The sequence below is a fragment of the Phoca vitulina genome, unplaced genomic scaffold, assembly GCF_004348235.1.
Source record: "Phoca vitulina isolate PV1807 unplaced genomic scaffold, GSC_HSeal_1.0 scaffold47, whole genome shotgun sequence".
NCBI classification, from domain to species: domain Eukaryota; kingdom Metazoa; phylum Chordata; class Mammalia; order Carnivora; family Phocidae; genus Phoca; species Phoca vitulina.
In genome coordinates, this window is record NW_022589750.1 from 12,199,094 (window position 1) to 12,225,937 (window position 26,844).

General features: G+C 42.0%; 1 protein-coding gene across 1 annotated transcript in view; it reads left to right on the forward strand.

Moving 5' to 3' along the window:
* Positions 1-7,374: 7,374 nt before the first annotated feature.
* Positions 7,375-26,844, forward strand: part of TNFRSF13B (TNF receptor superfamily member 13B) — a 32,048-nt gene continuing 12,578 nt past the window's right edge. The window contains exons 1-2 of the mRNA XM_032432157.1: positions 7,375-7,426; positions 26,690-26,826. Coding sequence (XP_032288048.1) covers positions 26,712-26,826 — 115 coding nt within the window. The 5' untranslated portion in view covers positions 7,375-7,426; positions 26,690-26,711. The remainder of the gene's footprint in view (positions 7,427-26,689; positions 26,827-26,844) is intronic.

Genomic DNA, 26,844 nt, shown 5'->3' on the forward strand with positions numbered 1-26,844 from the left:
CCAGAGCCTAGAGATTTCACTGCCTCAGCTTTCCCATCTATAAAATGGGCAGCTGGAACTGGTGTCTGTAAGATACTTCTCTTCCAGAGTCCGGATGACAATGGAGAAGTCTGTAAATATCTCTGCCCAACATCGCATGTACAACAGAGGGCTTGGAGAGAGAGATTCTTTTTGCTCCCAAACTTAAGATATAAAAGGTCCCCCATTGTTGAGCCTTGTAGCTCCATTCCCCACCCACCCTGACTCCAGCCGATCCAAAAACGATAAAAGATGAAGAGATCACTGACTCACCTCTCCTTCCTAAGCTGCAGTAAGAAAGAAGTACTTTAAGCTGCCCTCTCTGTCTCCTGATCCAGAACCTGGGTCAGTGGGCTGGGAGCTATTTGCAAGGCTGCACTTTTTGGCGAACAAAAAATTTCTCTGCTCATAGCCAAGGGGAGGGGCAGGGCAACCAGAACCTTTCTTCTTTCAGTAAGAAGTCATCTTTTATTCTCTCTGGGAGCTATCTGGGCATGTGGGAGGAGTATGGGGAGGGAAGGGTTTGGGCACTTCAAGCAGATCACTTACCAGCTCTATGACCTTAGGCAAATCACTTACCTCTCTGACCCTCAGGCTCCTCTTCAGTAAAATAGGAAGAAGAAGAATAAATATATTTCTGAGAGGATTAAATAAAATCTGTAAAGTGCCTCGCACATGCCAATAATCGGTGACAAAGATTATTAATACAAATATAGGGACATTATGAATGGATAATAATTACATTCCCTCTGTGATAGCCACCTGATTATTAGCTAATATAGCACCTCCTGGGCTTAGGGTGAGCTTCAGGGGCATGAGACGTGTCTAGGAGAGTGAGTGTTCGCTAACAGCTCAGACGCTCAGAGCAGCGCATCCCCCTGCCCCCCGCCACGCCTCTCATTGTCCTGTCCTTCCCAGTGAGTGACTGCAAGCCTTCAGGTAGGTCGCAGCTCCTTCTCCCAGGGGCCAGTAAGCATCTGTGCACAGCCTCATGAGTAATCAGGAAATGCAAATTAAAGCAACAAGACACCAACTCTTACCTATTAGATTGCCAAAATATCTGATACTAGATTAAACAGTCTGATACTCCCCTGTGTAGATAAAGAGATGGGGGCCTGGGGATAGTCATCCGCTGCCAGGGGGAACGATTCTTAGTGTGGCCAGTTTGGTGATATCTACTAAAGGTGGGAAAGTGCACACCCCACAATTCAGAGGTCCTGTTTGAGAACAACCGCCCCAGAGAGACTTTCACATTTACACAAAGAAGTATGCACACGTCTGCCCGGGATGGCCTTGCTCATAACAGCAAGGAGTCAGAAACAACCTAAATATTCCTCAACACAGGAGGGACAGAACTGGAATGTGGACTACCAGACAGCCGTTAAAAGAGATGAACTAGCTATGTACGAATTAATATGAGTCGATCTCAACAATGTTGGGTGAAATGCGTCATGATAGATTCAGAATACCATGTATATAAAACAGTTCTAAATCACTCACGCAAAATAGTGATATATACTGCGTTGTTCATAGATAAACGCATCCTTACAAAGGTATAAAGATAAGCCTGGAAGATGGAGCCATACTCATGATGGTGGTTCCGTCCATCTGGTGAAGGTTGAAGTAGGGGCGAGGGGGAGGGGGCGGTCAGAGCTGTAATGCTTTCTTTCTTAAAAGAAAAATTTGAGGGTGAATATGCCAACCTGTTAACACGTAACTCTAGGTGGTGAAAATATGTGTTTTGTTATCTCGTGCACAGTTATATTCTGTATATTTTTTAACAAGGGAAATAAAAAGAGAATCCATCAGAGAAAACACTGGCTAAGAAATTAGAGGGAACGATAGGGTTAGAAAGTCACCATTTTCCAAGTGTTACAGTTATTTCAGACAAGGACCGTCAGTGAATGGTGGCTGGGGAGCAGGATATGCAAGGCGCCAAGCAGCACCCGCAGGTGACACTTGTGAGGGGGCAGGGCACCTTTACGTGGAGACATCTGGTGTCACCACCTCAACAGGCGATCCAATTGGGCATCACCTCGTGGAGGATAGTTGACACCAGGCACCACTTGAGGGGAATCAATAGGAAGTTCACCCCATCACCTGGGATGTCTTCTCCTCCAAGATGGGCAACCCAAATCCAAGCGAGTGTGCAGACGTACCGTTCCCCTCCCAGGAACTCACAGGGATAGAAGAACATGCTGAAGCACAGAGGAGGAAACCATCAGAGATGCAGATGTGGGACATTCTATAAGACAGAGGCTGAGTCCATGTCAAACAAACCAAAGAAAGGAAAAGAAGATAAAGAAAAGAGAAAAATGAATACCTACCATTTGCATCGACGTGGATGGAACTGGAGGGGATTATGCTAAGTGAAATAAGTCAATCAGAGGAAGACAATTATCATATGGTTTCACTCATATGTGGAATATAAGAAATAGCACAGAGGATCATAGGGGATGGGAAGGAAAACTGAGTGGGAAGAAATCAGATCGGGAGACAAACCATGAGACACTCTTGACTCCGAGGAAACAAACTGAGGGTTGCTGGAGGGGAGGTGGGTGGGGAGATGGGGTAACTGGGTGATGGGCATCAAGGAGGGTACGTGATGTGATGAGCACTGGGTGTTACAAGCAACTAATGAATCAATGAACACTACATCAAAAACTAATGATGTACTATATGTTGGCTAATTGAATTTAAATAAAAAAAGAGAGAGAGAGAAAAGAGCGAAAGGGAGGGGACAATTAGAGACCAAAAAATAACTAAAGAGACATAACAACCACAAGCCACATGTGACCCTTGGCTGGGTTCTTTTTTTTTTTTTTTTAAGATATTTATTTATTTGACAGAGAGAGCGAGAGAGCACAAGTAGGGGGAGCAGCAGAGGGAGAGGGAGAAGCAGGCTCCCCGCTGAGCATGGGCTCCATCCCAGGACCCCAGGATCATGACTTGAGGGCATAGGCTTAACCGACTGAGCTACCCAGGCCCCCCCCCACCCCCGCTGGTTTCTGATTCAAAAGAGGCAGCCAAGAAAAGCTTCAGACAACAGCTGGGGAAGAAAATCTGAATATGGACTAGATATTAGATGGTGTTTCGAATTATTATTGATTTTCTTAGGTGTGGAAATGCTAAATCTATGGAAGAGAATGTCCGTGTCTTAGGAGATGTCCGCTGGAGGGCTGAGGAGTGAATGTCAGTCTGCAAACGGCTTTCAAGCGTCTCAGCGGGAAAGTAGATGGTAGACAGACACCAATGTGAACACTTGTTAAACCTTGCTGGAGGGTCCTTGGGTATTCATTCTATGCTACCTTTAACCTTTCTCTGAATTTTGAATTTTTCATAATAAAAGTTTTGAGGGGAAAAATTTTTTAAATGGAAAGAGAAACTAGGTCTTCCCACAAAAGTTTGCGACTCTTGGTATAGATATTGCTGTTTGCTTCTTTGAAACAGGTTCTGCTAAAAGTATTTAGCATTTCCGAAAAATTAGCACAAATCGAAGGACAGGGTACATCAGCAACATAGGAAATTCACATCTGAGTCGCATATGTAAATTGCAATCATGAAAATCAGGGCTTTCACTGCATTTCTAAGAAATGCCCTTTTTTGGATACTCTTGCTTTTGTCTTACCTCTAGGACTCTCTCAGAGAAGGTTCCACAGCATGGCCTCACAGGGACCGGGGGAGGGGGGGTTGGCAGATGGCAAGGCTTGGATGAGAAATATACCCACTGCCTCAAAGAGACCATGACACCCAGCTTGGGCAGAGGTTCTCAGGGCCAAAATATCACCACCTCGCTTGTGTAGAGTGGAACAGTCTCATTGGAAAATATTAATCAACGTGACAATGTTTCCTCTGACCAAGTAATCCACTTAGGGAATTCAAGCCATTTGATGAGACACAGAGATAAAATATATATGAAGTGAACATATGTAAGGGGTTTAGAATAGTGTCTGGAACATGGTAAGTGCTACATAAATGCTCACGGTTGTTATTATCTCTAATGAGCATTTAAAGAACTTTAAAGAGACAAGGCTTGACTGATAGGATATATTGAGTGAAGAAAGGTCGTATGTTTATAGTGCGTTGAATCTGTATAAACAAGCAATTTCGTAAAAAAAAATGTGTATGGGGTGGCAGGGGATGGAGGCGAAAATCTATCCTCTATTGACAGGTACAGGCATGTAAATGCTAGGGCTTTGCTTGGAAGCGTGTGTGAACCAGATCTGGCCACAGTTGCTGCCTTTGAGCAGGGAAAGGGGCCGTCGAGAGTATCTAGATGGGAGGGAAATTTCTTTTTTGCTCTATTTCCTTTCACACTGTTTGAATTTTTCTTTACCATGTGCTCGTTTTAACTGTTTAGGTACGTGTATTTGAATGCATCAGCTCCAAAACCTGGAGGTATACAAGGTATCTTTACTCTAGAATCCAGACTCTTCTGTCCCCTTTAAGTGTGGGGCTTAAAATTAGAATCCTGCGTCCCCCCTCTCCCCCCGGGGAGACAGCTCCGAGAGAGGGCTGGTTTCAGAATGAGGTTCAGAAACCTCCAGCACCTGTTCTGAGGGAGCCCAGGGAGGAAGGGATTCTATTTGCATGGGTCATGAAATTCGAGTTCAGTAACAGTAATAAAATTCCTTGTAATCATGCGGCCCTGGTGGGGACAGCTCACACGTGTTTTGGTCTGTGCTGTCCTGTGTGAGCTTCACGTTCATCCATTTGATCAGGAGAAAAGGAGGCCCACGAAGGTTAAACAACTCCCCCCAAAAATGTCCCACAGCTTTGCTCTGTCTGGTTTAATAAAATCTAATATCAGCAGAAAGAAGCCAGAAGAAAGAAGTGGATGATCTCATCTGTATGTTCCTGTTTATACAGTCAGGACCAAGAGAAATGAATCTATGGGGATAGACGTCAGGATGGTGGCAATTCTGGCGTGGTGGGGGTGCCTGGAAGGGGCAGGGAGGGAGCCTTCTGGGGGAGGTTCCAAATGTTCTAAGTCTTGATCTGGGTAGTGTTACCTGGGTATGCACATACATAAACTATTCGTTGATCTGCACACTTAAAATTCATGCATTTCACTGCATGTAAATTACACTTGTAATTAAAGAAAATAGAAAGCAAATAAAATCCATTATCTGTAAAGGGTGTTTGAGCAAAAGCATTAACAAGCTGTGATCAGCAGTGAGACATTAAGAAACACTACCATCCCATTCTTGGCCACCCCAAAAGTCAGATTGGATCTTGTTTGACTTCGTTTCACGCCTAACCTATGCTGGCTTTAAAACTCCAAAGTGGGATCTCATTGAGCAGGGCAACGTGTGTGGCTTCAGAGAGCCGCAATCAGTCCAGCAGGTCTGTTTCCGGAAGGCACGGTCCGCTCAGTAGACAGAGACAGCTTTCTAACGGTCAGAACTAACCCCCTGGGAGCTAGCTGCTCTGTGAGGTGGGGAGAGCCCCAGCCCTGGGTAGGAAGGTAAGCAGGAGGTGTACTGAGGGCATCCGACAGTGACTCTGGGCTTGTCCCGACTCAACAGGCAGGAAGTTCCTGGGGACACAATCGACGGTCACCTCTGGCTCACAAATCCACCCCCACCCACCAGCCTACAATGTGGTTTTGTTACTTTTCATTGGCACAAGTAATACATAAGTATCTTCTCTGTGTAAACATGAAAACATTACAAATAGGGCTAAAGTCCCCTTTGACCATCACCCCCAAACCTGGTCCCCTCTTGTCTTACCCAGAGGTAACTCATTACCACATATACCCCACAAGACTTCGTCTGCATCACATTCATATGCATGGGGCCACGGAGAAGGCCATTTGTGATTTTGTTTTACTACAAGGTGTCTTACTATAGGCATCATGATTTGTCTGGACAATCATCTAGCTCCTTCTTTGTAACCTTTGTAACCATAATGTTCCTGGTTATGACTTGTGCATCTCATTCAGCCATCCTCCGTTGGATGGACATGTATGTAGTTTCCAGATGCTCCCTATTATTAACCATGCCGCTGCGAACATCCCCGTGCACCTGCAGCATGTGGAGAATAATGTCCAGGTTGTGAGTTAGGCGTGTGTTGTACAGTTTAATGGACCCTGGCAGGTTGCCCTCCAAAATGGTGGTACCAACTCCCTCCCACTAGCAGGGCGCAAGATCGCATTTCCCTGGGTCACCTCCAGCCCTACGTATTATTGACCTTGAGGATTTTGCTATGCTGGTGGGTGAAAGTTCATTTTTCATTGCTTAAGTTGTGTTTCTCTGATCACTGCGATTGAGCAGTTCTTAGTTGACCAACCTTAATTCCTCTCCTGTTGTGCTTGTTGTCATTCAAGTCAGCCTTTTGTTTTCCTTCCCCCGCCCTCACTCCTGCCCTAATTGTCCCCTGGATGCCATCCCACTTCCCCTCCACCTGCCCAATTCCTTCCCATCCCTCAAAGTTTCCTTCCTAAATGATGTGGGCTTCTAAATCTGTCTCAATCCAGTCTTAATCCCATGGAGGTTTCAGGGGAGTTGCGAAGGCGTGGAAAACGAGTTACAAGACTGTGATGGGGGCTATGGTGTTAATCCTCCATATCGTTTATTGAGAACTTGCTAGGTGCCAAGAACTTGCTCTAAGACTTTAACTGTGGCAACTTTTTTTATTCCCCTAAGAACCTGTGAGCTGGGTACGATTACTACACCCGCTCACGAGAAGAGAAAATGGAGGCACAGAGAAGTTAAGTGAATTGCCCCAAAAGCTTCCTGCTGGTAAATGGCCAAGCTGAGATTCAAAGCCAGGCTGTCAGCCTCTTGAGTGCTTTGATAGGGCTTAGGAGGCACCGAGAATGGGCATTTAACCAGGCCTAGGACAGTCAGGGATGGCTTCCCGGAGGAGTTGGCCCCTCATTTGAGCCTGAAGGCAGAACAAGAAGAGACGACCGAGCAATGAAATAGGAAATGGGTGTCAAGGAAGAGGGAAGGGGCTGAGCAATGTTTGGAGGCTGGAGAGCGGGTTCACCCTGGCTGTACCTGGGGACGTGTGCCATGGGGCAGAAAACCAGGTCCAAGTGGTGGGTCAGGGCCGGCTTGCGGTCATACCAGTTTATACCTCACCCCAAGGCCAGGCCAGGCCAGTCCTGTCCTTCCCCTGCCCTGCGGATGCTGGTGGGCAGGGTGCAGGGGAGCTCCACAGATGGCACTGGTGGGGACTCCGGAGTAGTCCCAGGCCACCCACCTCAGCTCCTAACACGCAGGTGCAGGGCGGGAGGGGGTGCCGCTGATTTACATCCTACAGGTTGGGGGGGGGGGAAAACCCAGGAAGTGCAGCTCAGGCACTAATCAAATCTCAGTCTAATAATAAACCTCCTGAGTAATGAGCAGCTTGGGCCGGAGCAGGCGAGGTGGCTGGAGCCGGGCGGGCCAGGAAGAGTGGCGTGAGTAGCCAGGTGGGCGGCCGGAGGGAGGGGGAGTGGGGGTGAGAGGGCTTGGCCAGGGGCACCCCGCATGGGTTCGGTGAGGTTTGGTGGGGACAGCACCCACAGCAGACGGGCAAGCTCGGGCAGTCTGGGGGTCGCCCCAGGCCTCCGCACATGGAGAGCCCCAATTTTGGGGGCTTTGGGGGTCTGCACCTTGCATTCCAGGAGAGGAGCCGGGAGGTTGGAAGGTCAGCACATAGGCAGGAATTCCGTCTGAGACACCCCCGAACCCAAGCTGGCCAGGGCACCTGAGCCAGGTTGGCCAGGACATTTAAAAAGTATTTTATTTTGGGGCACCTGGGTGGCTCAGTCGTTAAGCGTCTGCCTTCAGCTCAGGTCATGATCTCAGGGTCCTGGGATCGAGTCCCGCATCGGGCTCCCTGCTCGGCGGGAAGCCTGCTTCTCCCTCTCCCGCTCGCTTGTGTTCCCTCTCTCGCTGTGTCTCTCTCTGTCAAATAAATAAATAAAATCTTTAAAAAATATATATATTAAAAAAAAAAAAGTATTTTATTTTGAAGCCAAAGTGGAGAGGAGAGTTTAATGCACCTTCAGCATACATCCCCCAGCTTTGACAATTATCGTCGTATGGCCCACCTTACATCCTCCATGCCTGCCATGTTCCCCCACCAGCCCCACTGGATCATTTTAAAGCTAATAGCAGACATTGTATTGTTTGATTTGTGGATACCTCAGCATTGATCTCTAAAAGCCTCTTTAAAAAACAAAAACCAAAAAAATAACCATCATGCCCTGACCAATTCAAAAATGAATGACACCCTCCCCCCAGGGGCACCCGGGTGGCTCAGTGGGTTAAGCCTCTGCCTTCGGCTCAGTTCATGATCCCAGGGTCCTGGGATCAAGCCCCACTTTGGGCTCCCTGCTGAGCAGGGCTCTCTGCTCAGCAGGGAGCTTGCTTCTCCCTCTCCCTCTGCCTGCCACTCTACGTACTTGTGATCCTTCTCTCCCTCTCTCTGTCAAACAAATAAATAAAATCTTAAAAAAAAAGTAGAATGACCCCCCCCCCCAGTATTACTAAATAACCTGTCAGTGTTGAGATTTTCCAACTGTCTTATCAACGTCTTTTCCAGTTGATTTGTTCAAATCAGGATCTGACATGGCCCACGTTATGCCTTTGATTACATGTTTTAATCTAGAACTGTTCCCATCTGGTCTCCTTTCCCCCCCCAACTATTTATTTATTGAAGAAGCTAGATAGCTTACCCTGTAGAATTTTTATGAGGGTTTTAAAGGTTCGTTCGAAGGCACAAACCAGGAAGCATAGGTTGCTGGAGCAGATGGGTCCAAGTCCGTCACTGTGCAGAGGGGACCCCAAGGCTGGATTTGAGGGGCTGTCAGGGCCTTGGGTGGCCCGGCCTGGGTTCACGCACGGCTGGCTACCACTCTGTCCGGCTCACATCAGGCAGGGAGCATATCTTTTCTCTGATTCCTTTTTAAATCCAGTGACCACGTCCCCAGACATGTCCCTAGCTTAGGGCTCAAACGTATAAAATTTCTGAGAGACTCGGGCAGGCAAGGACCAGAGACCACGTTGACTCAGGGTGAAACTGCCCGGGCCGCCAGTATCACGGGCTGGGGACCGTTCAGAACTGTGACGGGGCGCAGAGTGTGGCAGCCTGGTGCAGCCGAATCCGCCCTGGCCTGGAATCAGGGGTTCTCGCTCCCGGTGTTCACGGACTCACTGTGTGACCTTGGATGAGCCCTTCCCCTCTCCAGGCTCTGTTTCCTCAGCTGTACCATGAAGAAGGGTCTCTGCCCCACCAGATGTCCCTCAAAACATCAAAAGGGCTTTGAACCTGCCAGAACCCCTCTTGAGGAGTCCCCAAGCAAAGACTCAGAGAAGGGCTGCAGCTAAAAAAGCTTTGCCTTTCTTTAATCTGGCATTTTTCAAACTAATTTGACCACAGAGGTCTTTCTTGGTACAGCACCTCTTAAGCCAAGCACACTTGGAACCACAGGCAGAGGGCTCCAACCATCAGCCCTCCTGGTGCTCTCAGGTCTCAGGGTGCAGGAGGCTGCGGGTGTGAGCCTGGTCCACAAAACCAGGCATGCAAGAGGAGTTCTTCCCTCCTTCCCTCTATGTCAACAGAACTTTCTCAAGCTTCTATTCTTCCTGGCCAGTGTCAATCTTGGGGTTTTCCCAGTCCCTCTTTGGGGCTGGATGATGGTTCTGGGATTTTATGTAGGTCCAGGTGGTGGTGGAGGAATGGGGAGCAGGCATGGCACCCTCTGGTCAGTTGGGTGTCTGCCATCTGGCCAACTACGTCCTATGTTCCCATCAGGTCCCACAGCTTGGTGGCCTCCAGACCATGAATATGTCTTGGAAGCTCTCTAGGGCTGCCCTGTCCAATCTAACCCACGGGCCCCCCTGCCACCACTTCACAGGGGGCTGGGGTGGGTAGTAGCACCCTCTCTCTCCTCTCCCCAAATGAGGGAAGGGTCAGAGTTCTCTTTAATTTTGTTTGATCTTTTTGTATTTTCAATTTGTTTTCTGAGTAGATAGTGGTCACACATTGGAAGCACAGAAAGTATAAAAAGGTATACAATATGAAGTCTTCCTTCCATCTCCGTCCTTCATCTGCCCAGTCCCTGCCTCCCCTGGAAGAAACAGCTTTCCTGACATATCATTTACATGTCATAAAGTTTACCCCGTTAAAGTGTACGAGCCAATGTTATTTAGTGTACTTGCAGAGTAGCGAAATCATCACTATAATCTAATTTTAGATCATTTTCATCACCCCGCAATCTCCATTCCTCCCCACCCCAGGCCTTAGGTTACCACTAATCTGCTTTCTGTATCTACAGATTTGCCTGTTTTTATTTTTATTTTTTAAAGATTTTATTTATTTATTTGACAAAGAGAGACACAGAGCGAGAGGGAACACAAGCAGGTGGAGTGGGAGAGTGAAGCAGGCCTCCCGAGGAGCAGGGAGCCCAATGCAGGACTCGATCCCAGGACCCTGGGATCATGACCCGAGCCGAAGGTAGACACTTAATGACTGAGCCACCCAGGCGTCCCTTGCCTGTTTTTTTTTTTAAAGATTTATTTGAGGGGGGAGGGGCAGAGGAAGAGGGAGAGAGAGAATCTCAAGCAGACTCCCCACTAAGCACAGAGTCAGATGCAGGGCTCGATCCCATGACCCTGAGACCACTGCCTGAGCCAAAATCAAAAGTTGGCCACTTGACCAACTGAGCCACCAAGGAGCCCCTAGGTGTCTGTTTTGAACAATTTTATAAAAATTGAATGTGGTGTTTAGCAAACTGCCTTCTTCCCCTTAGCACGATGTTTTTAAGGTTCATTCATGTTGTAGAATGTATCAACACTTTGTTCCTTTTTATGGCCCAATAATATTCCATTTACTGGATATACCACATTTTATTTATCCATTCATCAGTTGATGGACATTTGGGTTGTTTCTACTTTTTGGCTATTATGAATAATGCTGCCATGAACATTCCTGTTCAAGTATTTGGGTGGATATGTTTTCATTTCTCTTGGGAGTGGAATTGCTGGGTCTTATGGTAATTCTATGCTTAACATTTTGAGGAACTACCAAACTGTTTTCCACAGTAGCTGTACCATTTGATAATCCTGCTTCATTTATGAGGGTTCCAATTTCTCCACATCCTCATGATCACTTGTCATTATCCCTTTTTTCATTATAGCCCTTTTAGTAGGTATGTCAGTGTGGTTTTGATTTGCATTTCCCTAATGACAAATGATGTTGAGCATCTTTTCATGTGCTTATTAGCCATTCACGTATCTTTTTGGAAAAATGTCTAACTCCTTAACCTATTTTTAAATTGGGTTGGTTTTCATTATTCAGTTATAAGCATTCTTTATATATACTGATCCCTTAACATATATATGGCTTGCAAATATTTCCTCCCAGTCTGTGGATTGTCCTTTTATTTTCTTGATGGTATTCTGTGAAGCACAAATGTGTTTAATTTTGATGAAGTCCAATCTCTCAATCTTCTCTTTAGGCATTTATGAATTTGGTGTCATTGCCTAACCCCAAGTCCTGAAGATTCACTCTTGTTTTCTTCTAAATTTGTCATTTTAGCTCTTATGTTTAGATCTATGATCACTGTGAGTTAATTTTTTATTTGTGTGTGGTGTGAGGTAGGAGTCCAAATTTTTTCTTTTACTCATGGCTATCCTGTTGTCTCAGCACTATTTGTTGAAAAGACTCTCCTTTCTCCATTGAGTTGTCTTGGTACCCTTATTGAACATCAGTTGACCATAAAGGTTGGGCTTTATTTGTGGACTCTCATTTCTCTTCCATTGGTCTATGGTTATCTTTATGCCAGTACCACACTATCTTATTTATTATTGCTTTGTAGTAAGTTTTGAAGTTGAAAAGTGTGAGTCTTCCAACTATGTTTTTCTTTTTTGAGATTGTTTTGTCTCTTCTGGGTCTCTTGCATTTCCATATGATTTTAGGATCAGCTTGTCAAATTCTGCAGAAAAGTCAGCTGGGATTTTTTTTTTATTAGGATTGCATTAAATCCGTAGAAGAATTTGGGGAATATTGCCATTTTAACAATATTAAGTCTTTCAATCCATGAACATGGGATGTCTCTCCATTTATTTAGGTCTTTTTAAGATTTCTGTCAACAATGTTTTGTAGTTTTCCATGTACATGTTTTGCACTTTTTTGTTAAATTTATTCCTAAGATTTTTACTTAAAACACCATTTTTTTTGTTTCTTAAGTTTCTTTATAGTGTTTCTTTGTGTATATGTCAATGCTTATAGATTTGAACTTTCCCCCTTTTTGCAAAAAGGAAGAAAGGATGGAAGGAAGGAAAGAAGGAAGGAAGGCAGGGAGGGAGGGAGGGAGGCAGGGAAGGAGGAAGGGAGGTATCCTATGAGCTATGCTGTTATGTGCCCTGTTTATTTTTATTTTTGTTTTTCCACACAATATATCTTGGAGTTCTTTCCATAGCAATATATAAACAGCTTCCTAATTCTTTTTTTAGAGATGCACAATAGTCCTGTATATAAGCATACTGTAATTTACTCATTCAGTCCTCTACTGATGGGCATTTGGGTTTTTACCAATCTTTGCTATTACAAACATTGCTGCAAGTAATTTATTATTTCACATTCTGGGATAAATCCCAGAGTTTAATCACTATATCACTGGTACACGCATCAGTAATTTTGACAAATGTTGCCAAATTACCCTCCACGAGGGTTATCCCTATCCCCCCCCGCCTTCCATAGTGAATAAGAGTGCCAGTTTCCTCATGACTTTGCCAGTAGAAGGTGTTATTAAGCTTCTGGATTTAGAGGGCAGTCTATTAGAGGGAAGATAGTATCAGCATAGTTTGAATTCACCTATCACTTCGGAATGAGACCAGACATCTTTATGATGTTTTTTCCTTCTGTGAACTGTCTGTTCACTGTGTTTGCCCAATTTTTTATTGGGTAGCTGGCCTTTCCTCTTCTGTTTATAGATTTGAACTGCAATGATTTGTTCCCATTTTTCATTTAGAAGTTTTCTAAATGAAAACCCTTTAGAGTTTTCTAAAGATGTTTTTGGCCATGTTTGGGGTTTTTTTGTCTCCTTGTTCTGTGTAGTCTATTTTATCAGTCTTTTCTTTTACAGATTTTGGATATGGGGTCATAGTTAGAAAGGCCTTTCATACTCCAAGGTTACAAAGAAATATTAGATCGTTTTTCTCCAGAACTTTTTGTAATTTTATTCTTTTTCACACTTAAATCTTTGATTGAGCTTCTGTTTTTTTGCTTTGTTTTGTTTTGTTTTGATATAGGGGAAATTATTTTCTGTGCTGGTTTCTGGCCCAGTTACTTTGTCTCTGCCAAGAATCCTCTCCCCTAAGTTTTAAAATCAAAAGCCTAGATTTCTGCTTTCCTCTCTCTCCACACCAGGACATCTCTGTCCTGAGTCTTACTTGAATGGAGGAAATGCAGGCAAGAGAGAGGACAGAGTAAAACTCAAATATTGTCCCAGTCCAGCTGTCTGTAACACAGTTTAAAAATGGAGACTGCTTTTCATTCCACAAGTCTTTACTGAGGACAATGATGTCCAAGGTCATTTATAAGCATTTATCAAGGACCTACTATGTCCTGGTGTTATGGGAAGCACTGGATTCAGAGATGAATGAGACAGTGTAAGGAGGCAGAATGACTACACCCTCAAATGTAAATTACAAAACAAGAAATATCACCAAGTGGATATGCTCAGGCCACATGGTCATCCAGGAAGACACATGTGAGACAGCTCAGAGGAGAAGCAAGGGGACAAGGCAGCTATGGGGGCAAGTGTTTTTAGAAAATTATTTTGCTTATGCCATAAGTTGAGATTGTGGGAGCAGTTCCCAGGCCTGGAGGGCTAATTAGATGGTACTATATTATTATTAATAATATTCTATCATTATAAATGAGTCTATGGTTTTATATTACCATAAAATGATTATAATTGTGACCATAATTAATCCATTATATTTTATACCACTTATATCAGACAAGTAACTACCACTTGGCAGCTGTATCTCAGGCATGTCACGTACACGTCCTTGAGAGAAGTGTACCCTCCATTTTGCAAATAAGGTGCCTTTTCCAAGGTGATTCAGTGGTGACCCAGAGCTGCACTTTCCCCACCACACGCACTTTAGTTCTCTCACACTTGTTCTGCCCCTGAACTGTGGCAAATCAATTTCCAAAATGAGCTAACAGGAGGCAAAGATTATAATAGGTAGAAATGGTTATCCCCCTCTTATAAACCAAAACTGAGAAAGTGACTTGACTAGGATTCCCAGGACCTAGTTTAGTTCTGACTTAGATCCTGCATGGGGATGGTGGGCTCACCACCCTGAGAATCTCTGAAAGGTAGTTTGGGGTGGGGGCTGGCACGGGTCAGTCTCTGACTTGTGTTCAGTATTTCAGAAGAGCCTCGTAGGAAATCACATACAATTAACTGAAATGAAAACCCACCTTCTCATTTCCTTCTTTGTCTCCTCCCCTCCCCTTGTCCTCTTACTTCTCCCACCACCCTAACCCCTCTACCTCCTCTTCCTTCTTCTTTATGTGAATAAAAGCGAGGTCATAAGTCGTCATTGCCAGTTTTCCTGCAGGTGCCCCAGGTGTCAGGCTCTGACCTCCTCCAGGGCACACACCAGGTTTCTTCACGTTGGAATCCCCTCCTGACCCCACCCCACCAGTGACAGCCTAGCTCAAAGCCCCCCCAGTTCATGCTGTGTTTACTCAAAAATTGGACGAGAAATTCCTCCTGTCTTGAAGCCTTTATTGTCCTTTCTTTCCAAGTCACATTGACAGATTTTCTTGGCGAAATTGTAAAGAGTAAGAAGGAGGAGCTGAGATTTACACCCATCCTGCTCCTTTCTCATGGGGACGGGACCCTCTCCCCACCATGGAGAGAGATACGGAGTTGTCTTAGGCCCTTGTGGCAGGAATTGGCCCTTTTATTCTTCCCTTGACCCAGGTCCAGGCCTTGGCCAGTACAGTACTCAATATTGCAAGGAATGGCAGTATTAATAAGGGCAATAGCTCAGAGGGTTAACCTTTTACTAATAGTGCAGTACCATGCCAGGCAAAGCACTTGCGATGCATGTAATACTCACAATGGCTTATGAAGTAAGCAATAACATCCCTATTTTACAGATGAGGACACTGGGTTTCCAGGAGGTGAAGTTCTGCCCAAGGTCACACAGCTAGGGAATGCTGGGCCTAGGATATACAGTCCAGTGGCTCCCAGCCATTGCTACCTCATTGCTTCACTGGGCTCACTCTTGAATAGTCTCAGAATATAATAGGCATACACAGCTAGTTCTCGACTTTTCAATTTTATACATTATGGATTAACTTCCTACTTTCTAAGATAAGAACTCCAGTCTTACATCACCCTCTGTGTACACACAACCTCTCCTCCACCCGATCTCCCAGAGCGCTGTGTTTAGTTAGTAGAATCTGTGAGCAAGTCTGATACAGACAATGGGGCTGACCCCATGGGGATAAGGCAGGACCAGCAGTGTACTCAGACAGCCTGGCACATTTGCCCACTCTGATGCCCTCAGGGTTTCCAGAGAATCCATCAACAATGGAAATTCCTTTGGATCCCTTTAGCCAACCCAGGTGTTCAAGGATAGACTGCCCTCTTGGCTGCCAGCTAATCAGTTTGCCCCCAAATGTAAAACCCTCTACAGTTTTCTTCGTCCTCTCTTATAAGTTCTGGTATTGCCTTTGTTCATTGACAGTGGTCTAATGACTGTCTCCACTCACACAAATGAGTAAACTATTTTATAGCAGACATAATTCAAAGTCTCTGAGTTATTCAGACAGTTGCTCACACATTTATGATGATGTGGCTTTTGTTCACAGCTGAGCCATACATGTACTATGATTTCCCTGGGCTTGATAGCGCCTCAGTTTTCTTTGCACGTATTAGTAATTTATCCTCAGCTCTGTGACAAACTCAGCCTGTCAGTTTGCCAAACATACTCACTTGTCTATTGTTTCAATGTTTTCATTGGAGACCTTCCTTTCCTCTTTTCTCTTATTTTAGCCTGGATAGGATTCCCTCTAGGCCTGAAGGCAGCTGTCCCCAGAGACTTCCTTCACCAACATTCTGAGAATTTCTACCTTCACCTCTTTGCTGAGATGGAGCCTGTGTTTCTCCCCCACTCCCCATTGTTTTGTTTACTCCCTACCTTTGATGGAGCATATCTCCCAGTAACTTACCAAGAAATGGTGCATGGATGGAAGATAAAAGTTTTGATACTTTGTATGTCTCATAACATCTTTATTTGACCCCACACTTAATTAACAATATGTGGCGTTTTAGACTGAAAACATTTCTATCATAAATTTGGAGCATTATGCCACTATGTTCTTTCTTCTGGTTTATAAAATATACAGAATAAAATTTACCATTTTAGTCATTTTTAAGTGTACAATTCAGTGGCATTAAGTACATGCACAGTGTTTTGCAACCATCACCACTATCTATACCCAAAACTTTCATCCTTCCAGTTTCCCCTCCCCTAGTACCTGGTAACCTCTAGTCTGCTTTCTGCCTCTATGAACTTGCCTATTCTGGGTATCTCATGCAAGTGGAATCATACGTTTGTCCTTTTGTGACTGGCTTATTTCACTTAGCATAAGGTCTAGAAAGTTCTTCTATGTTGCTGCACGTGTCAGTAATTCACTCATTTTAATAACTGGATAATATTTCAGTATAGATAGCACTTTTTACTTATCCTTTCATCTAGTGACGAACAATTGGGTTTTCCACCTTTTGGCTATTGTGAATAATGCTGCTGTGAATGTTGGTGTACAAGTATCTGTTTGAATCTCTGCTTCCAGTTCCTTTGGATATATTCCTAGGAGCGGAATTGCTGCGCCAAATGGTAACTCTGTATTTAACTTTTTGAGGAACTGCCAAATTGTTTTCTATCGTGGTCGCAGCCTTTTGGAGTCCCATAATCAATACATGAGGGCTCCAATTTCTTCAGGTTCTTGCCAACACTTGTTATTTTTCCCTTTTTTGAAAATAGCCATTCTAATGAGCATGAGGTGATATCTCATTGTAGTTTTGATTTTAATTTCTCTAATGACTAATGATGTTGACTATTTTTATATGCTTATAGGCCATTTGGATGTCTTCTTTGGGGGAAATGTCAATTCAAGTCTTTTGTCCAGTTTTGACTTGATTGGTTTCATTTTTGGTTCTTGAGTCTCAGTAGTTCTTCGTATCTTCTGCATATTAATTTGTTATCAGAGATACTTGCTCCCATTCTGTGAGCTCCCCTTTTTCACTCTTTTGATGCACAGAAGTTTTAAATTTTGATGAAATCCAATTTATTTAGGTGTTGTATCAAAAGTGTCATGGCCAGATTCAATGCATGAAGACTTTCCCATGTTTTCTTCTAAAAGTTTTATAGTTTTAGCCTTAAGTGTAAGTTTTGATGCATTTTAAGTTAATTTTTGTATGTATTGTAAGGGTTCAACTTCATTCTTTCACATGTGGCTATACAGTTTTCTCAGCACCATTTATTGAAGATTGTCCTTTCCCTGTGGAAATATTTTGGGCCCTGTTGAAAATCAATTGACTATTTATGTGAGAGTTTATTTCTGGTCCATTTCTGGACCATTCCACTGGTCTGTGTGTCTGTCTTTACTCCAGTATTACACTACTTAACTGTTTACTTTAGCTTTGCAATAAGTTTTGAAATCAGGAAGTGTTGGTCCTCCAACTGTTCTTATTCTTCAAAGTTGTTTTGGCTTATTCAGGGTCCCTTGCAATTCCATATGAAGTTTTGGGATGAATTTTTGTATTTGTGTAAAAAAGTTATTGGGATTTTGTCAGGATTACATTGAATCTGTAGATCACTTGGGGTAGTATTGCCATCTTAATATTAAGTCTTCCAGTCCATGAACATATGATGTCCTTTATTTAAGTCTTCTTTAATTTCAACAATGTTTTGTAGTTTTTCAGCGTATACTTTTTGCCATCTTGATTAAGTTTATTCCTAAGCATTTTATTCTTTTTTTATGCCTTTGTAAATGGAATTGTTTTCTTAATTTCCTTTTAGAATTGTTTGTTGCAAATACATATATTTGTGTTTTGATTTTGTATCCTACAACTTAACATTAGCTCCAACGTGTGTGTGTGTGTAACTTTTAGGGACTTTACATATAAGATCATGTCATCTGTGAACAGAGATAATTTTACTTCCTTCTTTCCAATTTGGATGTCTTATTTCTTTTTCTTGTCTAATTGCTCTAGCTAGAACTTTCAGTACTATGTTCAATTGATGCAGTAAAAGTGGGCATTCTTGTCTTGTTGCTGATCTTAAGAGAGAAGCTTTCCGTCTTTCACCATTGAGTAGGTCAGCTGTGAGGTTTTCATATATGGCTTTTATCATATTGAGAAATTCTTCTATTATTACTTTACTGTTTTATTTTTTTAATCATGGAAAGGTGTTGAATTTTGTCAAATCCTTTTTCAGCACCAATTGTGATGAACGTATAGTTTTTCTTTTCACTCTTTTGATATGGTGTATTACACTGATTGATTTTTGTGTAATGAATCGTAGTTGCATTCCAGGAAAAGAAAATCCGACTTTTTTTTTTTGTGGTATAGAACCCTTTTAATAAAGCTGTTGGAATTTATTTGCTAATATCTTGTTGAGAATTTTTACATCTATATTCATAAGGCATATTGGTCTGTAATTTTCTTTTCTTATGTTGTCTTTATTAGGCTTTGGTATCAGTGTAATGCTGACCTCATAGAAAGAGTTAGGAGGTATTCCCTCCTCTTCAATTTTTTAGAAGAGTCTGAGAAGTATTAGTGTTAATTCTTCTTTAAATGTTTGGTTGAACTCACCAGTGACACCATCTGGTCATGGGCTTTTCACTGAGAGGTTTCTGATTACTGATTCAATCTCCTTACTTGTTATATATAGACCTGTTCAGATATTCCTTCTTCATGTGTCAGTTTTTGTAGATTGTACGTTTCTAGGAATTTGTCTGTTTATCTAGGTTACCCAATTTGTTTCATGTATAATTGTTCATATATTCTCATAATCTGTAAAATCTGTAGTAATGTCCCTACTTTCATTTTTTTAAATCTCTTTTTTCCATTTTATTTTATTTTCATCATGATAAGTGTACTCTTTAATCCCCATCACCTATTTCACCCATCCCCCCACCCACCTCCCCTCTCGTGACCATCAGTTTGTTTTCCATAGTTAAGTCTGTTTCTTGGTTTACCTCTCTCTCTATTTTCCCCCTCTGCTCATTTGTTTTTTCTTAAATTCCATATATGAGTGAAATCATAAGGTATTTGTCTTTCTTTGACTGACTTATTTCCCTTAGCATAATATTCTCTAGCTCCATCCATGTCTTTGCAAATGGCAAGATTTCATTCTTTTTTATGGCTGAGTCATATTGCATTGCAGATATATACCAAATATCCATTTATCTATCCTTGGACACTTGGGCTGCTTCCATAGTTTGGCTATTGTAAATAATGCTGCAACAAACATAGGGGTGCATGTATCCCTTTGCATTAGTGTTTTTTTTTGGTTTTTGTTTTTGTTTTTTTTTTTTTGTAAATACCCAGTAGGGCAATTCCTGGATCATAAGGTAGTTCTATTTTTAATTTTTTAAGGAAACTCCATATTGTTTTCCACAGTGGCTGCACCAATTTTCCTTCCCACCAATAATGCAAGAGGGTTCCTTTTTCTCCACATCCTCACCAACAGTTGCTGTTTCTTGTATTTTTTATTTTATCCATTCTGACAAGTATAAGGTGATAATTTCGTTGTAGTCTTGATTTGCATTTCCCTGATGATGGGTGATGCTGAACATCTTTTCATGTCCCACTTTCATTTCTGACTTTAGTACTTTGAGTCTTCTGTTTTTCTTAGTCAGTCTGGCTAAAGGTCTGTCAATTTTGTTAATCTATTCAAAGAACCAACTTTTGGTTTTGTTGATTCTCTCTAGTACAGTTTTTCTGTTCCCTATTTTATTTATCTCCACTCTCATCGTTATTATTGCTTTCCCTCCACCATCTTTGGGTTTAGTTCACTCTTCTTTTTCCAGTCCTTCATGGTGTACAGTTAGGTTATGATTTGAGAATTTCTTCTTTTTTAGTGTATGTGTTTACAGCTATAAATTTCCCCTTTAGCATTACTTTTGCTGTATCCCGTAACTTCTGGTAAGTTGTGTTTTCATGTTCATTTATCTCAATATTTTTCTAATTTTCCTTGTGATTTCTGCTTTGATACAGCAGTTGTTTAAGAGTATGTTGTTCAATTTCCACATATCTGTGAATTTCCCAGTATTCCTTCTGTTATTGATTGTTAGTTTCATTCCATTTTGATCAGAAAAGATACTTTGAATGGTTTCAGATTTTTAAAACCTGTTAAAATTTGTTCTGTGACCTAATATATGGTTTTTTTTGCTTGTTTTGTTTTTTTGGGCTTTTTTGGGGGGGGAAGTGAGGGGGGAAGAGGCAGAGGGGCAGAGGAGAGAGAGAATCTTAAGCAGGCTCCACAGCCAGTGTGGAGCCCGACATGGGTCTTGATCTCACGACCCCAAGATCATGACCTGAGCCAAAATCAAGAGTTGGACACTTAACCAACTGAGACACCCAGGTGCCCCTATGATCTAATATATGGTCAATCATAGAGAATATTCCATGTACACTTGAGAAGAACGTGTATTCTGCTGTTGTTGAGTGTAACACCCTGTGTTATGTCCATTATACGTCATTGGTTTATAGTGTTGTTCAAGTCCTCTATTTCATTATTAATCTTTTGCCTTGTTCTTCTATCCATTACTGAAAGTGGGATATTGAAGTATCCAAATATTATTGTAAGACTATCTTTTTCTCCCTTCAATTCTGTCAATTTCTGTTTCATATATTGTTTTTAGGTGCATGTATGTTTATAACCTTCTTGCTGTATCAAACTTTTTATTCATATATTTTGTCCTTCTTTGTTTCTTATAACCTCTTTCGCTTAAAGGACTATTTCATCTGACAATAATAAACACCTCAGCTCTCTTTTGGCTATTATGTGCATGGAATATATTTATTCATTGTTTTACTTACAATCTCTTTGTGTCCTTTTTATTTAAAGGAAGTCTCTTGTAGACAGCATATAGAAGGATACTGTTTTCTTTTTTAATACAATCTGCCAACGTCTGCCTTTTAATAGGGGAATTTAGTCCATTTACTTTGATGAGATTACTGATAAAAAAAGGATTTATTTCTGTCATTTATCTGTTTTCTGTATGTCTTATATGTTCTTTGTTCCTCATTCCTCCATTACTACCCTCTTATGTATCTAGTTGTTTACTTGTGTGTAACATTTTATTTGCTTTTTCTTTCCTTTTTTGTATTTTTTAAAGTTATTTTCTTAGTGGTTATCTTGGGGATTACAATTAACATCTTAAACTTATAGCAACTTAATTTGAAGACTAACTTAGTTTCAATAATATACAAACATTCTCTTCCTATATCTCTGTCCCTTCCCATTTACATTGTTATTGTCACAGATAACCTCTTTATACATTTTATGTCCATTAACATAAGTTTATAGTCATAGTCATTGTTTCATGCATTGGTTCATTAAATCATATAGAAAAAAAAAGGAGTCACAGTCACACAAAAAGTACAGTAAAACTGGCTTTTATGTTTACCTGTGTAGTTACCTTTACCAATGTCCCTTATCTGTTCTTATGATGTGTCTATGTCTAGGGTACTTTCATTTCAGCAAAAAGGATTCCCTTTAGCATACCTTGTAGGGCAGGTCTAATGAACTGGTAATGAATTCCCTTGGCTTCTGTTTATCTGGAAATGTCTTAATTTCCCCTTCATTCTTGAAGGATAGTTTTGCTGGCTATATAATTCTTGGTTGGCAAATTGTTCCTTTCAGGACTTTACATATATCATCCCACTGACTCCTGGCCTCCATGGTTTCTGAGGAAAAATTAGCTGTTAATTTTATTGAAGATCACCTCTATGTGACAAGTTGTTCCTCTGTTGCAGATTTTACAATTTTCTCTTTGTCCTTGGGTTTCCACATTTCCACAATGTGTCTCAGTGTGGGCTCTTTGGATTTATCTTATTCAGAGTTCATTGAGATTTTTGAACATCTATATTCATGTGTCTCCTAAGATTTGAGAAATGTTCAGCCATTATTTCTTCAAATGTTGTTTATGTCCCTTTCTCTCTCTCTCCTCCTGGAACTCCTATAAATTTATGATGGCATGTTTGATGAGGCCTCAGATTCTGTTCACTTGTCCTCATTTTTAAAAATTTCTGCTTCTCAGACTAAATAATATAATTGTTTTATCTTCAGGTTCACTGATCCTTTCTTCTGCCTTCTCCAAATCTGTTGTTGAACCCCTTTAGTGAGTTTTTTTTCATTTCAGTTATTGGACTTTTCAATTCCATAATTTCTGTTTGTTTCTATTGTTTAGAGCAGTTTTGGGTTCACAGAAAAATTGAGTAGAAAGTACAGAGAGTTCCCCTATGACTCATACTCCCAAACAGGCACAGCCTCCTATACTACCAGCGTCCTGCAATAAAGTGGTACATTTGTTACAATTGATGAATCTACATTAATACATCATTATCACCCAAAGTCCGTAAGCTTACACTAACATTTACTTTTGGTGTTATACCTTCTATGGGATTTCACAAATATGTGTAAGGACGTGTATCCACCAGGATAGTATCAAGCAGAATGGTTTCAGTGCCCTATAAAATCCCCTGTGTCCCACCTTTATCTCTCCCTCCTCAAGCCCCTGAGAACCACGCATCTTTCTACTGTTTCTATAGTCCTGCCTTTTCTAGAATGTCATATAGCTGGACTCACACAATAGACTTTTCAGTTTGGCTTCTTTCAGTTACTAATATGCATTTAAGATTCCTCCATGTGTTTTCATGGCTAATAACTCATTTCTTTTTAGTGTTGAATAAATTCCATTGTTTAGATGTACCATAGTTTATTTATCCATGTACCTACTGAAGGAAATCTTGCTTGCTTCCAAGTTTTGGTTCTTTCTTTTACCACTTCTATCTCTTTATTCATATTCTCATACATCATTCATGCATTGTTTTTCTGACTTCCTTTAGTTCTTTGTCCATGGTTTTCTTTAGCTCATTTAACATATTTAAGACAGTTGATTTAGCATCTTTGACTAATATTTCCAATGTCTAGACTTCTTCATGGATAATTTCTGTCAAATTCTTTTTTTCTGTGAATGTGTCATATTTTCCTGTTTCTTTGTATGTTTTGTAAGTTTTTTGAGAACTGGACATTTTGAGTATTATGTTGTGGTCATTCTAGTTCTCTCATTCCTCAGGGATTGCTGTATCTTGCTTGTTGCTGGCTGGAGTCCATTTGTGGCTTTTCCAAACTATTTTTGAAAGTTTGTATTTATTGTGTGTGGTCACTGAAGTTTCTGTTCTTTTATCTCTGCAGTCAGCCAGTGACCTGACAAAGGTTTCCTTAAAAGTCTGGCTCCCAAGAGTGGTGGAGAGTACTGTCTCTTTAAATCTCCATGGAATGCTTGGGGTGCCTGGGTGGCTAAGTCAGTTAAGTGTGTGCCTTGGGCTCAGGTCATGATCTCAGGGTCCTGAGATCGAGCCCTACATCAGGCTCCCTGTTCAGTGGGGAGTCTGCTTCTCCCTTTCCCTCTGCTTCCTCCCACCTGCTCATGCTCTCCCTCTCCCCCCCTCTCTCTCAAATAAATAAATAAATAATCTTTAAAAAAATAAATAAATCTTCATGGAAGCCACTTCAGCTGATGGGGGTTGAAACAATGGCCACCAAATTGTGTGCTAGCCTCTCACTGATCAAAAACAGCAAACAGCAGTCAGAACCTACAATCCCAATATTTGGAGGACAAGGTCCTTACTGCCCATCTAGGTTCCAGCAAGTTGCACCAGCAATATGAGCAGCTGTTCCCACTGCTGCATACATGGGGTGGAGACTGAGGAATGGCAGCCACCAGCATGAAATAGGCTGAAAAGCACCAAAATTCCAAAACCTTACCAGTCTCTTCATCCAGCTTTCCCCTGGGTAAGTCCAGAGTTTCAAAACAGTGCCTCCAGATGGTTGCTGCCATCAACAGCTGTTAGGTGGAAAGGCAGATTCCTGGAGTTTCTACTCTACCATCTTCCCAGACATTGTTCTCACATCCCAGTTTTGATTTGAGATGTCCACTGGCTCCCCCACAGAACTCTATGGGTAACCTGCTTATTCTCAAGAAGGTTTTAGAATGTGCTCTTAATCTCTGGTCCTCCTAAATTTTATGATGATGGGTCATGGCTGGTGAGAATTTATTGTGCCAGATGCCTGACTGGCTCTTTGAATCTGGAAGCTATATCCTAGAAATCTGTTTTCTCTGGAGCTCCCATTAGTCAACCTTTGGACCTCCCGAAATAATTCCATAATTTTCATATCTTTTCTCTCCTTATTTTCTGGGACTTTTCTTCAATTACATCTTGCAACCCTCCTACTGATGTTTTTATTCTGGCTATTATATTTTTAATTTCTAATAATTCTTATGTATTCTATGCATATTCTTTTTAAAAGACAGGGCACCATTCCTTTTCATAAATGTAAAAATTCTCCAATCCTTCTGAGGATATCAATTGTTGCTAGTGTCACCTTTTAGTTTTCTTCTCTTCTCTGCATTGTCTCTCTTAGCTCCCGGCATGTTCTTTCTGCTTACTTTGTTTGAATTCTCTTTCATGTAGAGGGGGTACTCCAATATCAGGGGACCCATGGTTCTTGGTTCACAACTTAGACTGAGGCAGAAACAGCTGATTGGAAGTTCTGAGTAAACAAATGGGGTTGTTAATGTAGAAGCTTGGCTCTCAGATGGTCAAGCAGCAAACGTGGTCATTTTCTTGAGAGAATCTCCCAGTCAGTGTCTTTAGGTTGTTTCCTTTGGATCAGTTTTCCCAGATTCTGCTGATTTCCTGCCAGTTGCAGGATGGGGAAGGACACATTTTTTAAAACCTGGCCACAGCACTCGTTAGGTTGTGTTTTGGAGAGAGTGGACTTTATGGCTACCCTCAACTATGTCTGAGAAGGCCCCTAATCTTTTGCTTAGGTTGTCAAGAGGCCGTTACCTGTCTGGGGATGGGCTTTGGCTGGGGTCAAGCCCTCTTTCATCATTTTGCCTTCCCATCCCCCACTGTCAGAGATACTTGGTGCATTCAATTCCAGAGACTTCCTAGGGTTCTGTGGCTCAAATCAACGTCCTTCTCCCTGTGGGCATCGAAGGAGAGAGATCTTTAACTGAAATCAGTCCCAGTTCACATGCCTTCCATATCCCAAAATGTTGCTCACATCTGTCCCCTGCTGCAGTAACTTTTTTCCATTCTCTTTCTCTTTGAGGACAAATATCTTTTTCTTGTCCTTTTAGTAGGGTTTCAAGAGGGAAGGAAGATAAGCCCATGTGTTTAAGCTGTCACATTAAACCAGAAGCCACTGGTCTTTTCTCAGCTTTACTTTCATCAAAGAGTAAACAAACGGCCTTGAAAAATGTTTAAAAGGAGACGTTTTTGGTGAAGCTAATATCATGAAATCAGGCAGAAAATTGTAGAAAAGGTGATGCATTCATATAATGGAAGACTCAGCAATACAAAACAAATGACTGATAGAGCCTCGACAGAGATGTGTCTCAGATACCTCATGGAGCCAACAAAACCAGACACAAAAGTTCAAGAATGGGCAATATTGTTTTAACAAGCTACAGTGATAAAAATCAGAGTAGAAATTACCTCTGGAAGTAAGTATCAGATGGGAGGAGATCCAAGGGAGTCTTCAGGGTGCAAGAAATATCTATACCTTGTACCTTGATGTGGGTTGTAGTGACACAGGTGTATACATATGGAAAAATTCATCAAGCTGTACACTTCAGATTTGTGCACTTTACACACATCATTGTGTGTGTCTCATATCTCAATAAAAAAGAAAACAGGAAGGAAATAGACATTTATTGAATGCTTGCTGTATGCTAGGCACTGGCTAGATCTGCTTTTTTTTTTTTTTTTTTTAATTCACTTAATGAGCACCAGCTCTGTCCTGGACACTTTCTAGGTTCTGAGGACCCAGAGTGAAGAAAAAAGTTAGAGTTCTTGCCTGAAGGATGCTCACAGTTAATGGGGGAGACAGTATCTAATAGTCACACTTATAAAAGTGAAGTGAAAACAGTGACAAGTGAAGGGCACATCACTGCTCAGAAAAAAGGGCATGTTGTAATCTGAGAAGAGAATCAGGATTTTCTGAGGAAATGAAATTGAAACAGTGGGGTTTAAACGATCAGGAGAAAATACCAGTGGAGGAGCAGGGAAGAAGAACATTTTATGTAAAGGAACAGCATTTTGTGCAAAGGTACTGTGGTAGAAAGAGGCACATTAAAGAGGGCAAAGAACAAGGCTGAGAAGGGCACAGAAGTGAGAGAGGGAGCCTCAGAACAGCCATTTCACAAATGGGAAAACTGAGGCTCAAGGAAGTGAGATGGCTGCTGCAGGTCTCCCAGTAGGTGCAGCTGGGGTTGGAAGCTAGCTTGTCTGGTTCCCCTCTGCTTGCTGAGACAGAGGGTAGGAATGTGAGTGGGAGTGACTGTCTGGGTTCTGACCTACAGCAGGGTGCCAGCTACCCTCATGCTCCCTGCCTCTCAGCTCCACAGCGCCTGTGAAAGGGATGGCCATGGAGCCCTGCCCTGAAGAACAGTACTGGGATCCCCTGCTGAACGTCTGCCTCTCCTGCAAACCCATTTGCAGCCATCAGATTCCACGCACCTGCTCAGCATTCTGCAGTGAGTTCTGGGGCCTGA